Source organism: Calliphora vicina, chromosome 2 (genome assembly GCF_958450345.1).
Source record: "Calliphora vicina chromosome 2, idCalVici1.1, whole genome shotgun sequence".
NCBI classification, from domain to species: domain Eukaryota; kingdom Metazoa; phylum Arthropoda; class Insecta; order Diptera; family Calliphoridae; genus Calliphora; species Calliphora vicina.
The window spans coordinates 53273863-53287331 of record NC_088781.1 but is presented as its reverse complement, the minus strand read 5'-3'; the positions used below and the strand labels follow the sequence as shown (position 1 = coordinate 53287331).

The window sequence follows — 13469 nt, the reverse complement described above, 5'->3', positions numbered from 1 at the left end:
GTTCTCAAGCTAGCTAGCGAATGTGTGTGATTTTTGACTTTTGTGTAGGATTTAAATTGAAGAATTAAAACTAACATAATATAGAATGCACCACTGTGCTGCACCCAATAATTAACATTTGTGTTGATTGTTTTATGACGTTTAAGTGCTGTCTAATGTTTGTTGATAGTGTTATTCTTGTTGTTGTTCTTTTCATCTTTTTGTTTCAATTCTTTTATTCATTTGTGTTTCTTCATCACGTTTTCTTGTTTTTGTTGCTGTATTTTTCATATACATATTTATTTATAAACAGAGTAAATTTGCGGGCACGTGAGCTAATGAACCGTTATTAAATTTATGCTGTGCTGTTTTGTTTTTGTTTCTCTTTAAAACAAAACAAAAACAAGTGTCAATAATCAACAGTGTTGCCAATAGCCAAATGATAAATTACACAATTTGCATAAACTGCTAAAGATAAAGCTAAAGAAAGGTTAAGCTTGTGAATTAATTATTAAATATCATTTTTAAATTTGTAAACATCTCAATACTATATTGGAGGCATCAGTATAGTTTATTTAACAAATTAAGGTGACAATTTGGAGAGAGATGAAATGGATTGTTATAATAAATTTAACAAATATTTATATTTTGAAATAAATTTAAATAATTGAGGCTCGAAATGATTTTTTCTGTTAGTTTATTTAAAAGATTAGCGCTAAATTCATTAGATGATGGTGTAATAAATGTTGTGGGAATAATAAATACATACATAAGTAAATGACATGATATTTTCATTTAATTTTATCCAAATTTTTAATGTAATAATAGAGAAATTTCCATGAGTATGCACAATTGTAGGACAAAATTTTGGACCAATTGGAATCAAATGATGAGTATTGATGTGATGAATATCTATGAAAAAAAGTTAATTAGGTTAGTTTCCTATCACATAAATAGGAAAACCAAAAAAAGATCTTATTAAAAAAAATTCTGAATGCTTTATTTTACCTTTTGCTAAAATTTTATTATTTTTACTGAAAATACCGATGTCGATATCTTCTAATAAAATATAGTAAAATCATTATTTGATTTTACAAGAAAATTCTTATAAAAATTAATTTACAGTGCCATAATTATTGTTTTAGAAACTTTTTTGGTTGCCCTACATAAAATATAATTTTTCCAAAATGATAAAAATAAAGTTTAAATTGTACTTTTTATGCATCAATAATTAAAAAAATCGTATTGGATTTCCTGTAAGGCCAGAAATAATTAGTCAACTTGAATTTATTATGAGAATCATATTTGAAATTTGTTGGACAGTAATTTTGTTCCATACAGCCAGTATTTTTTCCAAAAGAATTAACAAAAATTTTTTGTATTAAGCGAAATTTTTTGCAATAGACTTAATCATCGTCAATTTGGTATAAAAACATACTTTCCTTTTTTTTATTTTCAAAAATAATAGTCTTTAAAAATGAAAATTATAGCAAATTTATAAATTTTCAAAACATATTCGAGTTACTTAATTTAAATTGAGTATAATTCACTGAAATTTTAAATGAGTAATTCCCGAAAAATTATAATTCTTTAACTTTATCATTGATAACTTTATTATTTGATAAAAAAAAATCGTTTATAATTGAAATATTTCGTGATGGAATTCATTCTACATTTCAATTATTAAATTTTTTTGTTAATACAAAAATTAGAGATATTTTGTTAATACAAATATCTTTAATTTTTTAATTAATGACGAACCATTTTCAGAAGCTAATTTGTAATAGATTAGAATTGAACAATAATTTAATGATTCACAAGAAATTCATTGTATATAGAATGAATTCTGAAAATAATGAGTTCAATATATTTGAAGTACAAAGGAATTAAGCCTATGAATTAATACATACTGAATTCATTAATGGAATTGTTAAGAAATAAAATTTATTTTGATTTCGATAAGGAAATAATTATTTCGAACCCTTGATTCATATTGACTATGAATCAAAGTTTTGAAAGAATTAATGCTAAGAAGCCACAAATTATTTAATTATTTCAAAAATCGTATTATGAATGAATTATGAATTTCTCATTATGCTGTGCAATACTAAAAAGCTAAGTAAATCTTTGTTATTCGATTACTGTAAAGGTTTGCATTTGTGCAAAACTATTCGCACTTAATACTTAAATCCGCTAATATTTGGTATCTCCTGTAATCTATACAAGAACTCTTAGAGTCTCTATAAATAAATATGTATATTCAAAATAATTTTTATAGTATAGAGCCCTGCCACAGAAATCTATTCTGAAATAAAGTGGAATTAATTTCATATTTCGCTTCATCATAAAAAGAAAAACGAACATTTCTTTCGGAATGAAATCACTTTCAGTTTTCAAAATTGTTTTTTTTAGTATAAAAAACGCTGTCAAATTAAAATCCGAAATACAAATTATTAAACATTTGTTGACTTAACAAATATCACGGAATCTGAAGAACCTAAAACGTAATCGATTGTAATAAATAACTATGGAATTGAAACCATTCCGAAGAAAATATGTGAGAAGCTTGATAGAGTAATTTTTTACAGAAAAATTTTAATATTTGAAATATCTTTGTTTAAATTAAAGTAGTGTGTTTTTAATATGTATTAGAATCATAAAAAATATAACATCTACATTTCATAATATTTGGAATTGTTATAAAAAACTATATTTCTATTAAACAAAAATAGCCACCACTAAAAATATAAAAAACATCTATTTCATAGTTAATTTTTTGAATATCCCATAAAAAAACATACAAGCTGCATATTAAATTATATAATTTAATAAAAATTTAAACAGTTGTTAACACATTTTAATGTAAATAATATAGTTCAAATAGTTGTTTAGTATAGTAACTGTTATATTATTTAATTTAGATAGTTTATAAAAAGATGTGTACAATTTAATTCATGAATGCACTTCAAAGAAATGTTATATATTCATATAACTATTTGAATTTAGTTTTTATCTAATCAAATAGTAAAACTCGTAAATTTATTATACAGTTGTATGCATAACGCTTTAAAATGTGTAATTTGTATAAATAGAATGAGTATTTTTTGTGTGCTTATGATGGGAAAATTATTAATGAATGATGCAAGTTAATTATATTTGCTTTATTTTAAGAGTATTTTTTTCAATTGCTGCAACTATTTGAAGAAATTAAACAGTTTGGTTTTAAAATTAATTAATTAAATTTAAGAAATATATATTCGATTTAAAATGTTAATTAAGGTATGTACAGACGACAACACTGAGTATTAATATTTGTCAGATACTTATGTAATAAAATTTGTATCAGATTTTCAAATAATACAAATGATTTTATTGAAGTATGGTCGGTATTTATACAATTTTTTAAAAGAAATTCAAAAACATTTTATTTTCTTATATATCGGGTATGTATTTATAAATACCAATGAGCAAAATAAAAATGTGAAGAAAATATAAAATAAGATTTAAAATTGCGGAAAAATATTAAAATTAAACAAGATTTCAAAACCATTTCAGACAATCTGACTGGATTTAATAATATTTTATGTTCGAAAAGTATTAATACACAGTATTTTCATATATAAATACGTTTAGTGTAAAAAAACGAAGAGAAAATTAAACAATAGAGTCTCAGGATTTACTAGTTCCTCTGTAAAATTATTTTTAGAAAAATTATACTTCGAGCCTTCAGATTTGCATTAATTAAATTGTATTTTCTTCTTCAAAAGTATTAAACTTTATATACTCCTCCTAATTAGCAGCATACATTTTGTATTACATATTAATTTTCCAAAATAATTTCTTCTTCAGTACCATTAAAATTTAATTCCGTTTTAGTTTTTGTCTATATTTTAACAAAATTATCACTTAAAAAACCGTTACATTTCCAACATACCCTCTATTTTGCTTAATTTCTTAACTCTTGGCAACCCAGTTGATGACACTAGTGAAAGAATAAACGAAAACAATAACAACAACAATAATAATCAAAGTCATTTAATTTTGACAAGTGAATCACTCTCATTTTTTTTTTTTATTTTTGATTAATCAAAAATTTTAAACAAATTCCAGCAAACGTGCGTGTTTTAAAACAAATTATAACAATTTAATAAATAAAAATATAAAAAAAGATTGAAATAAATTTAATAATTCAATAATAAATCAATAAAAATGTAATGTGTTTTATTTTCTGTTGCAGATTTCTGTGTTAAAAACTTTGTGATTTTGTGGAACTAGAAAAAATTCCAATAAAATTTATGTTTTGTGTTTTTTTAATGTAACTAATTAAATTATTAAATGTTGTCAATTATAATTGTCTAAATAACAACAAATTGAGTGTAAAATTTCCATAAAAAACTATAATTTTTGTGAACAAAAGTAAACAAATTAAAGGGAACAACAAAATCCCTGAAACATTAACCCAGCTTAATCATCAAGATAATTCTCCCATAACAACAAAATGACTACCGAAATCCAAGAAACATTTGGTGATCATATGTCGGCCACAAAACAAAAAATTTCCGAAGAATTAGCCAGCAATGAACGAGCTGTCGATGAGGGTGGAGGAGATTGCTGTACAAACTCTGCCAACAAACTGTCCTCATCGAACACAGCTTGCAATGACGCAGGCGCTCATGAATGCTCAAGCAGCAATGTTGTTAATACTGAACAACAACAAACTAAATTATCTTTTACCAAAGCCAAACCCATTATCAATGGCAAATGTCATCAGCAGCAGCAACATTCCGATGCTGAAGATGGTTTTCTCTCCACCTCACCGGACAGTGCCAACGAAGAGTTACTTTCCAAAACAGGCGATCTTAATGAAGCAGCCATTACACTAACTCTAACCGCAGCGACACCACCCTCCATTTGTGCCTGCAATAATCCCATGGGCTGTGTTAGTGTCAAGAATATTTTGGAATCTTTTAAGGCTCCTCTGTCCGAGGAACAAGCTTGGGCTTTAATCTATCAATCTATATCACTGTATCGTCGCATTGCGGCTGCTGGTAAACGTCATATTTTCAATGAGCTAGAAATACCCGATGCTGTGGATAATTTAAGTTTACATCAAGATGGCAGTATCCACTGTTCATGGTCGGAGGCAGAGCGTAAGAAAAAGGATGTTAAAATGAGGCAGCAGCAGCAAAGACAGCAACAGCAACAAGAGGAGCAAAGTGGTGGTAAGTTTTTTTTCAATTATTTTTTTAGTTATAGATCTTAATTCACTAAAATCTTTATTCGGAATTAAAAAAATGTCAGCCATTCATTCCACAAATCGATAATCGAAAACAAATTGAATTGAACAATTTCTCTTCATTCAGTTTTGCTTAGCTTTTAATCATTATAAAGTTCAGAAACTAGGCCGGAAAACAATTTTAAAATTTTTGCTTGAAAATCATTCAGTTTTCGTTTGAAAATTTTGTTTTCCGCCATGTTACTTAATCAGGCTCTTAATCTTTTTTATACCCTTCACCTTCGTAAGAAGGGTATATATAAGTTTGTCATTCCGTTTGTAATTTCTACATTTTTCATTTCCGACCCTATAAAGTATATATATTCTGGATCCTTATAGATAGCGGAGTCGATTAAGCCATGACCGTCTGTCTGTCTGTCCGTCTGTCTGTTGAAATCAATTTTCTGAAGACCCCATATATCTTTGGGATCCAAATCTTCAATAATTCTGTCAGACATGCTTTCGAGAAGTTTGCTATTTAAAATCAGCAAAATCGGTCCATAAATAACGGAGATATCAGCAAAAAACCGGGACAACCTCGATTTTTGACCAATTTTTGATCTACATCTGGATTACTAAGTCATTAATATAGACAATATGGATATCTGATGATAGATATTTCAAAGTCCATTGCAACGATGTAGATAAGACTATAGTAAGTTGGACCTACAATGGGTCAAAATCGGGAAAAATATTTTTGAACCCGAATTTTTTTTCATCAAAAAATTTTTTGTCATAAATTTGTTTACAAAAAAAATTAAAAAAACCATAAAAATTTTTTTTTAAAAATTTGGAAAAAACTTTTTTAAAAAAAATTAAAAAACAATTTAAAAAAAAAAAATTATTTTGTTTACCTAAAAAAATTTATTTTAAAGTATAATTTGGTGAAGGGTATATAAGATTCGGCACAGCCGAATATAGAATTGAAATAAAATTTAATCATTCAATACGTTTTTAAAGCTATTTTGTAATGAATTTGAATTCCTGAAATTTTGAATGATTCAATAAGGAATTAATTCTACTTATAACGAATGAATTCTTAATGGAATGAATTTAATACAAATGAAGCACAAAGGAACTAAGCCTAGGGATTAATTCATAATAAATTAATTAACGAAATGGTAAAAAGATAAATTTTTATTTTCATTTCAAAAATTGAATTAAGAATTAATTCTTTCGAAACTTTGGTTTTAAACAAAATTATTATCTCATGATATATTTTATTGCAAAAACTTATTTAAATTTTTACATCATTAAATTTATTGAATCTCAAATTTGTTCTTATGAATATTAAAAAATCTTTAAAAATATTTATTGTAGAAAATTTTTTGTGTCAAATATTTTCTTAAGAAAACAACCTTTTACCCCAACTAATAAGTATCTTTAAAAAATTATGCTTATTTTTCCAGGTTTATTGGAAAAAGTGTAAATTTTAAACATCAATACATATGTAGTAACTATTCATACAACATTCTATTCTTTTTATATTTTACACAATTTACCATTAAGATAATTTTTAAACCACTAAACTTTATGATCAAGTTAAGTACTAACCGCATTTGTACTCTACCTATGTGTGTACCTTAATAATGTTTCATGTTATGCTAAGAAAACTCTTAGATCTTTGGCGGCAGCATCTGACCAATAATTTGTTTTAAAATCAAATTTTTAATATCTTTAACACTAACCAACAAATCCAAGTTAAAGATTTTTTTTTCTAAATTAAGAAAAAAGCGCTATATTCATAACTGTGTCTCTGGGTTTATGACTTTTGTTCACACTCGTACGGCTGCAGTGTTTAAAACTCAAGTGTGTTTAGGATAAAGAACAAAAAAAAAAATATAAAAAAAACACCTTAAGTGTTTGTTTGATTATGTGCGATACTACTCACTTGCATGCTAATGGTTCTCATTCATTCATTCTTTAGTTATCTGGTAGTATCATGCTTTCATTCATTTATTCATTTGCACCCAGCTTCGTCATAAAACTCCTCTTAATGGTTTAAAGTTACTCTTAACTGCAGAGCTACTATGAAAAATGATAATGTCATAAAAACGGAAATGATTTTCAATATGAGAAGATCTTTTACAGCAGCTTTAAGCTGTTCTTGTTAAATTCGTTTTTTTTAGAAATACAGCTTTAGGCTTGCAACTTTGGTGGCTAGTTTTTAGTGTTTATTAGTATTGTAATTAATGATTAAGATTTTATGTGATGTTTCCGATAGTCATTAATTTTAGGAAGATTTCTAGGGAATTCATTAAAAACTTTTCAAGATTTTGTAAGATTACTATGACATTTTTAATTAAGTTTAATGTGCTGTTTTAGCGAATGAGCGTTTTGAATGGACGTTTTACATGTATTTTGTTTTTGTTACAATAACAAAACACATGTTAAATTTCCACTCAAAGTACTCGTTCGCTATAGAAAAACAGCACATAAAACAATAATTTTTTTTTCCAAAATAACATTTTTATACCTTTCACTATGAGTGGCCAACGTATATATAAGTTTCTCATTCCGTTTGTAATTTCTGGATTTTTCATTTGAACAAAGTGTATATATGTATATATTCTGGATCGTTATAGATAGCGGAGTCGATATAGTCATACCCGTCTGTCCGTCTGTATGTTGAAATCAACTTTCCCCAGCCCCCAAATAACTTACGTATATGATTCATATATGTATATAGACCTGGTTCGTTTGCTATTTAAAATCGACATTTGGCTGAAATATAAGGAAAAACTCGCCACAACCTCGATTTTTGGCCTATTTTTTATCTATATCTGGATTATTAAGTCATTAATATAGACAATATGGATATCTGATGATATATATTTCAAAGTCCATTGCTACGATATATATAAGTCTGATGTATGTATATAAGTTGGACCTACAATGGGTCAAAATCGGGAAAAATATTTTTTGACCAGAATTTTTTCACTGACAAAACAAAAAATTTTTTTCATAATTTTTTTTTCAGTAATAAATTTAAAAAAAAAATATTTTTTTAAAATTTGAAAAAAAATTTGAAAAATATTTAAAATTTTTATTTTAAAGTATAATTTTTTTTGAAGAATAAATTAGATTGTATAAAGACCTGAGGTTAAAGCTAATTTTGGACTATATTATTGAAGCTGAACTTAGTCTGTATAAAGGCCCTCAATTGAAGCTAATGTTTTACGGTTTAAAGATCTACTATTGAAACTAAAAAATGGACAATATAAAGGCCTTCGCTTGAAGCTAAAATTGTACTGTCTAATTACAGGCAAATCCCTGTATAACGAATCTCACTTTAACGCACGGTCGAGTTCGTAACATTGACCACCTTATATAACAAACGTTTCAAAAATTGTATGCTCGATATAACGAATGAAAAAACAAACAAAATCAAACAAACGACCAAATTTTTAGCATTGACAACCTTATATAGCGAATATTTCGGAAATTGTACGCTCAATATAACGAACAGAAAGTATAAAAAACAAAAGTAGCAAAGAATGTAAAAATAAGAAAATAAGTCGATCCAGTAGCGTTTTCAATGGTTAATAATAGGTGCTGTCATTTTTTCTATAGTGGTTTAATTGCTTGTTTTCACAATATCGAATGAAAGATTTCGTTTGCATTCTAAGCGAAAGAAAACTGATTCGTTCACATAAATATGAAGTTAGGGAATCCAAAATCAGCTTTCTTTCGCTTAGAAGGCGAACGAAATCATTCATTCGATATTGTGAATCAGGCTATAATTCACGTGAATTAAATTTGGAAAACCGTAGAAGAATTTCATTAAAAGAAAAACTAAAAATTTTGATGAATGAATGAAATATGGAATAACAAAATTCTCAACATGTATTTTGAAGAAAATGAAAACAAACATTTTATCGTGACTAAGTGTTTCCTGTAAATTATCTTTACACAAATTATGTGGAATCTAGAATCTTCAAAATCTGTTTTTTTTTAAATGTTTGTCCCTGAGTTTAATTTTCATTTTCCGAATCGAAATCCCTTACAATGAAGTCTCCAGAAGAACAATTAGTAAAAACTACTATAGATATACAAATTTGGATATGTCACACCGCTCATCCAACCAAATTCCAATATAGAAAAAGTTGTCCAAAATTAAAAAAACATCTCGATATAACGAATTTTTCAATTTAACGAATGGGCCTGACAACATATTGTGATCTACGATTGAAGCTAAATTTGGATTTTATAAAAAGCGACTTTTGAAGCTCAGGTTAAACTCTGTAAAGAATATATAGAAGTCTTTGAGTGGAGCTAAAAGTGGACTGTATATACTATATCATATATAAAGACCGACATTTGAAGGTGAATTAAAGACAATATAGAAAACCTTGTTTAAATCTAAATTAGGATTGTATCAAGACCTACGAATTAAGCAAAATTTGAACTTATCAAGACTATATGAAGAATAAGAGTACAATTCAAGCATGATGTGTAAAAGACTGTATAAGGATTACATAAATGGCTATCATTGAAACTAATTTAAGCCATTATAGAGATCTATGGTTGAATCTAAAATAGAAGTGTATAAAGATTAAATATAAACCGACGATTGAAGCCATAGAGACACTCTATGTAAAGATCTACTGATCTAAAATCGAACAAAAATCGAGGTAGTCGTTATCTTTATCATTTATGGTTAGATTTTGCTGATTTTTTATACCAAATTATCGAACGTATATCAGAAAAATGTATGCAAAATATCTGATTCTTCGGAAAGTTGATTGAAAAAAAAGTATTTCAGTCATTCTTTATGAGGTCTTGTGAATGTTTTAGCTCTCTGTTTGGATATCCCATCTTTAATTAGGAGATTGTAAATATTGATCTTCAGTGTGCCAATATGGCTTTTGTGTTTCCTTACTCAGCGATGACATATTTGAGATCTTCACAGAATAATCGTATGGCGTTTTCTTTTCTGGCATAAATGATGCCTTTATTCTACCTTTTACCCTTTTCTGTGTTCTTTTCTAAAAAAAATGTAGTTTGGTAAAGGTATAACGTGTTCTTTTCAAATAATGTTGCCCTAAAACCTCGAAGATATGCTACACGTTTCACCCTCAATTTTATCAAAGGGTTAGAAATGCAGCACTTTTTAAACAGCAAAATGTATAGTTTTACAACATTTAGAAGGTACATAAAAGAAAATTGCATAAATGGTAATGGTTTTTGTTCTATTGTGATCGTTAAAAATTTAAAACATTATGAGGGTATGGGTAATCTTTAATAAATGGTACAAAATATGTTGGCAACATTTTGTGTCAGAAAAGAAAACGCCATTAATCTAAATAAGGAGTAGAATATTTTAAAACCTTTTCCAAAAATTTTCTTAAATTTTCAAAAAGATTCGATTGTCATTATAGGCTTTATAATAAATCAAATTCTCATTCCAGTTTGCTATTGGGGCTTTGCGAAGGTCATGCGAACTTCTAGCTTAATGCAGCATTCTTCAACTACATATTTATTTTTATTTAAAAGAAAAAATCTGTTGGATTCTTATGTTTGTAATTATTTCACTTTTGGGAGAAAGTTTTCTCCAACTCTTCTCGGTTTTTGTAATGATAATGGAAAATCATATTTTGTTGTTTTGTATACAAGTAAAATTACAGACATTGTATGTGTTTTTGTTAATAACAAATACATATTTAATTCATGATCGTCGTAGTCATCGTAGGTAGAGTGTAATTTATGCTATTGTTTTTGTAATTTTGATATCTTGTCTCTTTGTTTTTCAGTGGGTCAGTGATATAAACAATGAATGACCTTAACGGTTAATTTTATTATAATTTATAATTCATGTTTACAACAAAAAAAAAACAATACTCAAACAGCCAAACATTTGGTAGCCCCAACAGCAGCACACACAAACAAATAGTAATTTTCCCCCCCAAAAAAACAACAACAAATAAAACCTGGTTGATTATAATTTCTTTTGCACTCTGCTCTGCTCAGTTATACATTGTTTTGGTTATTTTCTTTTATTTCCCCACGGTGATTGAGTGCTGTTATCAGAGATGTTGTTGTTGTTGTTATTGTTTTTCTTACACTCTCTACCTCTTTCTCTTTTGTTTAACACCTTATCAATTTAAACCAGTTAAGAGTTAATTTTTGAAATGATAAATAATGTTTGTGTCAATTTTAATCAGTAATAAAAAGTGAAAACTGCAAGTAGATTTAATGGGAATGAGGTATTGCATATTTTAGATTATCATTTTCATAAGGATTCAAAGGTTAAAGGATTGGGTATTTTTTAATCTTATTAAAAATGCTGTCTCTCTTTCAAAATCTATTGATTGCTGGTACTAAGGTATTCCTGAATTTCTTATTCATTTTTCGTCAAATGTCAGCATTCTAAAATCAGCAAATTTTAAGTTTTATTGACAACTTGTTGATTTTGTTCTGGCGACAGTTGCAAAAGCAGGCATCCGAAATTTCCACCTTTTGTTTACATCTCTTTACTCTAGCAACAAAGTGTTGAAAGTAAATAAATTTCATGTTGTCCATGATACCAACAGCTGTCGCTAATTTATCACAGCAGAGCAGACTTACTAAACAGTAAAATAACAAAATAAAATAAAGAAAACGAAAATTTTATAAACACATTTCATGGGAATCCGATCAACACCAATCAACCATAATAGTATCCCCCCACAAAATAACTCATCCACACTACAACAGCACTCACTCACTCAATCTTTAATGATCACTCTCCTCAACATCATACACACACACCACTAGACTGCACCCAAAATCCAAACAATCGATAGATAGATACATTTACACAGGTTGCTTGATACGTTTTAATATCAATGATGCTGCCTATTTTTTGGAGTTGATTTGATCTATCGACACAGGCAGCAAGTAGTGTGAATGCAGTTTTTTCTCTCTTAAAGTTTTTTAAAATTTATGAATGTTTTTTTTTGGAAAGTCGTCGCCATAAACGTTCACACAGCTTTTAATAAAAACGGCATCGACATTACAATTTACACACTCACTCCCCAGCCTTTGGCCATTATTTTGGACAAGATGTAAATGTTTTCTTTTGTAAAGATAAAAAAGAGTAGAAAATAAAGAAAGAAAGGCTTATGATAGATTAACAGCTACCAATACTTGCAATACTTTATTTATTTATTTATTTTTTTGTTTATTGGTATTTAGACATTGTATTGGGTTTTCTTCTATAAATTTTTATGATTTGTGTGAAGATTTTATTTTACAGAATAAACAAAAAGGTAAAAAGAAAATACTTGTTGTGTAGCCCATTTAGAAAAGTGAGTTATACCCCTTTACAAATTAACACCTAGACAGTGTTAGTTTCTTTCTAAAGATTGGATATGGGAAAGTGTTTAGTTTGAAAATGTATTAGAATATTTATAAATTTCTAATTTTCAAGTTTTTCTCAATGTTTTTTATATTTTTTAAAAGATTTAAGTGTCAGTTTAGTCACAGTTTACAAAGATCTTGCTTCAATTTTAAATTAAGCCGATTTTTCTTCTAGCTTAACTAGACAAGTCCATGCATTGTAAGACGCTATTAGTTTCTCGATGTGCTTCACTTTTAAATTAAGCTGATTATGCTTCTATGTTAACAAGACAAGTCCTTCAGTCCGACGCTATCAGTTTCTCGATGTACTTACCCACACAAATTTTGTTTTTATTATGATGTTCTCGTTACCAAATGTCTCTTAACTTGGCAATTAGACTCAAAGTTATTGGTGTCCTAGGAACTACAGTGCAGATTATTTTAGTACAAATTTCTTGTTAGTTTCTGGATGCTGAAAGAAAAGTATCTTTTGAAATCATTCGAAATTAGCTTGTTTCATACAAGGTTTTTCGACTAATTTCTCTTTCGACATCCAGTAACAGGCAATTATTATATCCCTTCTTCAGAAAACAAAAAATTCTCAATATTAATCTTCAGAGAGCCACCATAGCCTGGTATATCCCTCCTTAGCGATGTGATATTTAAGATATTCACGGACTGGTTTTAATCTAAATATGGAGTTGAATGTTTAAAAATCTTTATGTTGCTTTGTTTTCAAATGGATTAGATAAACATATCTGCCTACCTTCATAGAGGCCTTGTGAGACTTTAGATTAAATCTATAACTCATTTCTGTTTGCCTACATTTAATTCTAAGCCGCCCAATATCTCTTAGATGGTCTGAAATCTACTATCTTGATATAATTGTCATCTA

The 13469-nt window shown here is 27.6% G+C and overlaps 1 protein-coding gene across 1 annotated transcript in view; it reads left to right on the top strand.

The window, feature by feature from the left end:
* Positions 1-4222: 4222 nt before the first annotated feature.
* Positions 4223-13469, top strand: part of spir (spire type actin nucleation factor) — a 176912-nt gene continuing 167665 nt past the window's right edge. Inside the window, exon 1 of the mRNA XM_065499694.1 lies at positions 4223-5201. Coding sequence (XP_065355766.1) covers positions 4478-5201 — 724 coding nt within the window. The 5' untranslated portion in view covers positions 4223-4477. The remainder of the gene's footprint in view (positions 5202-13469) is intronic.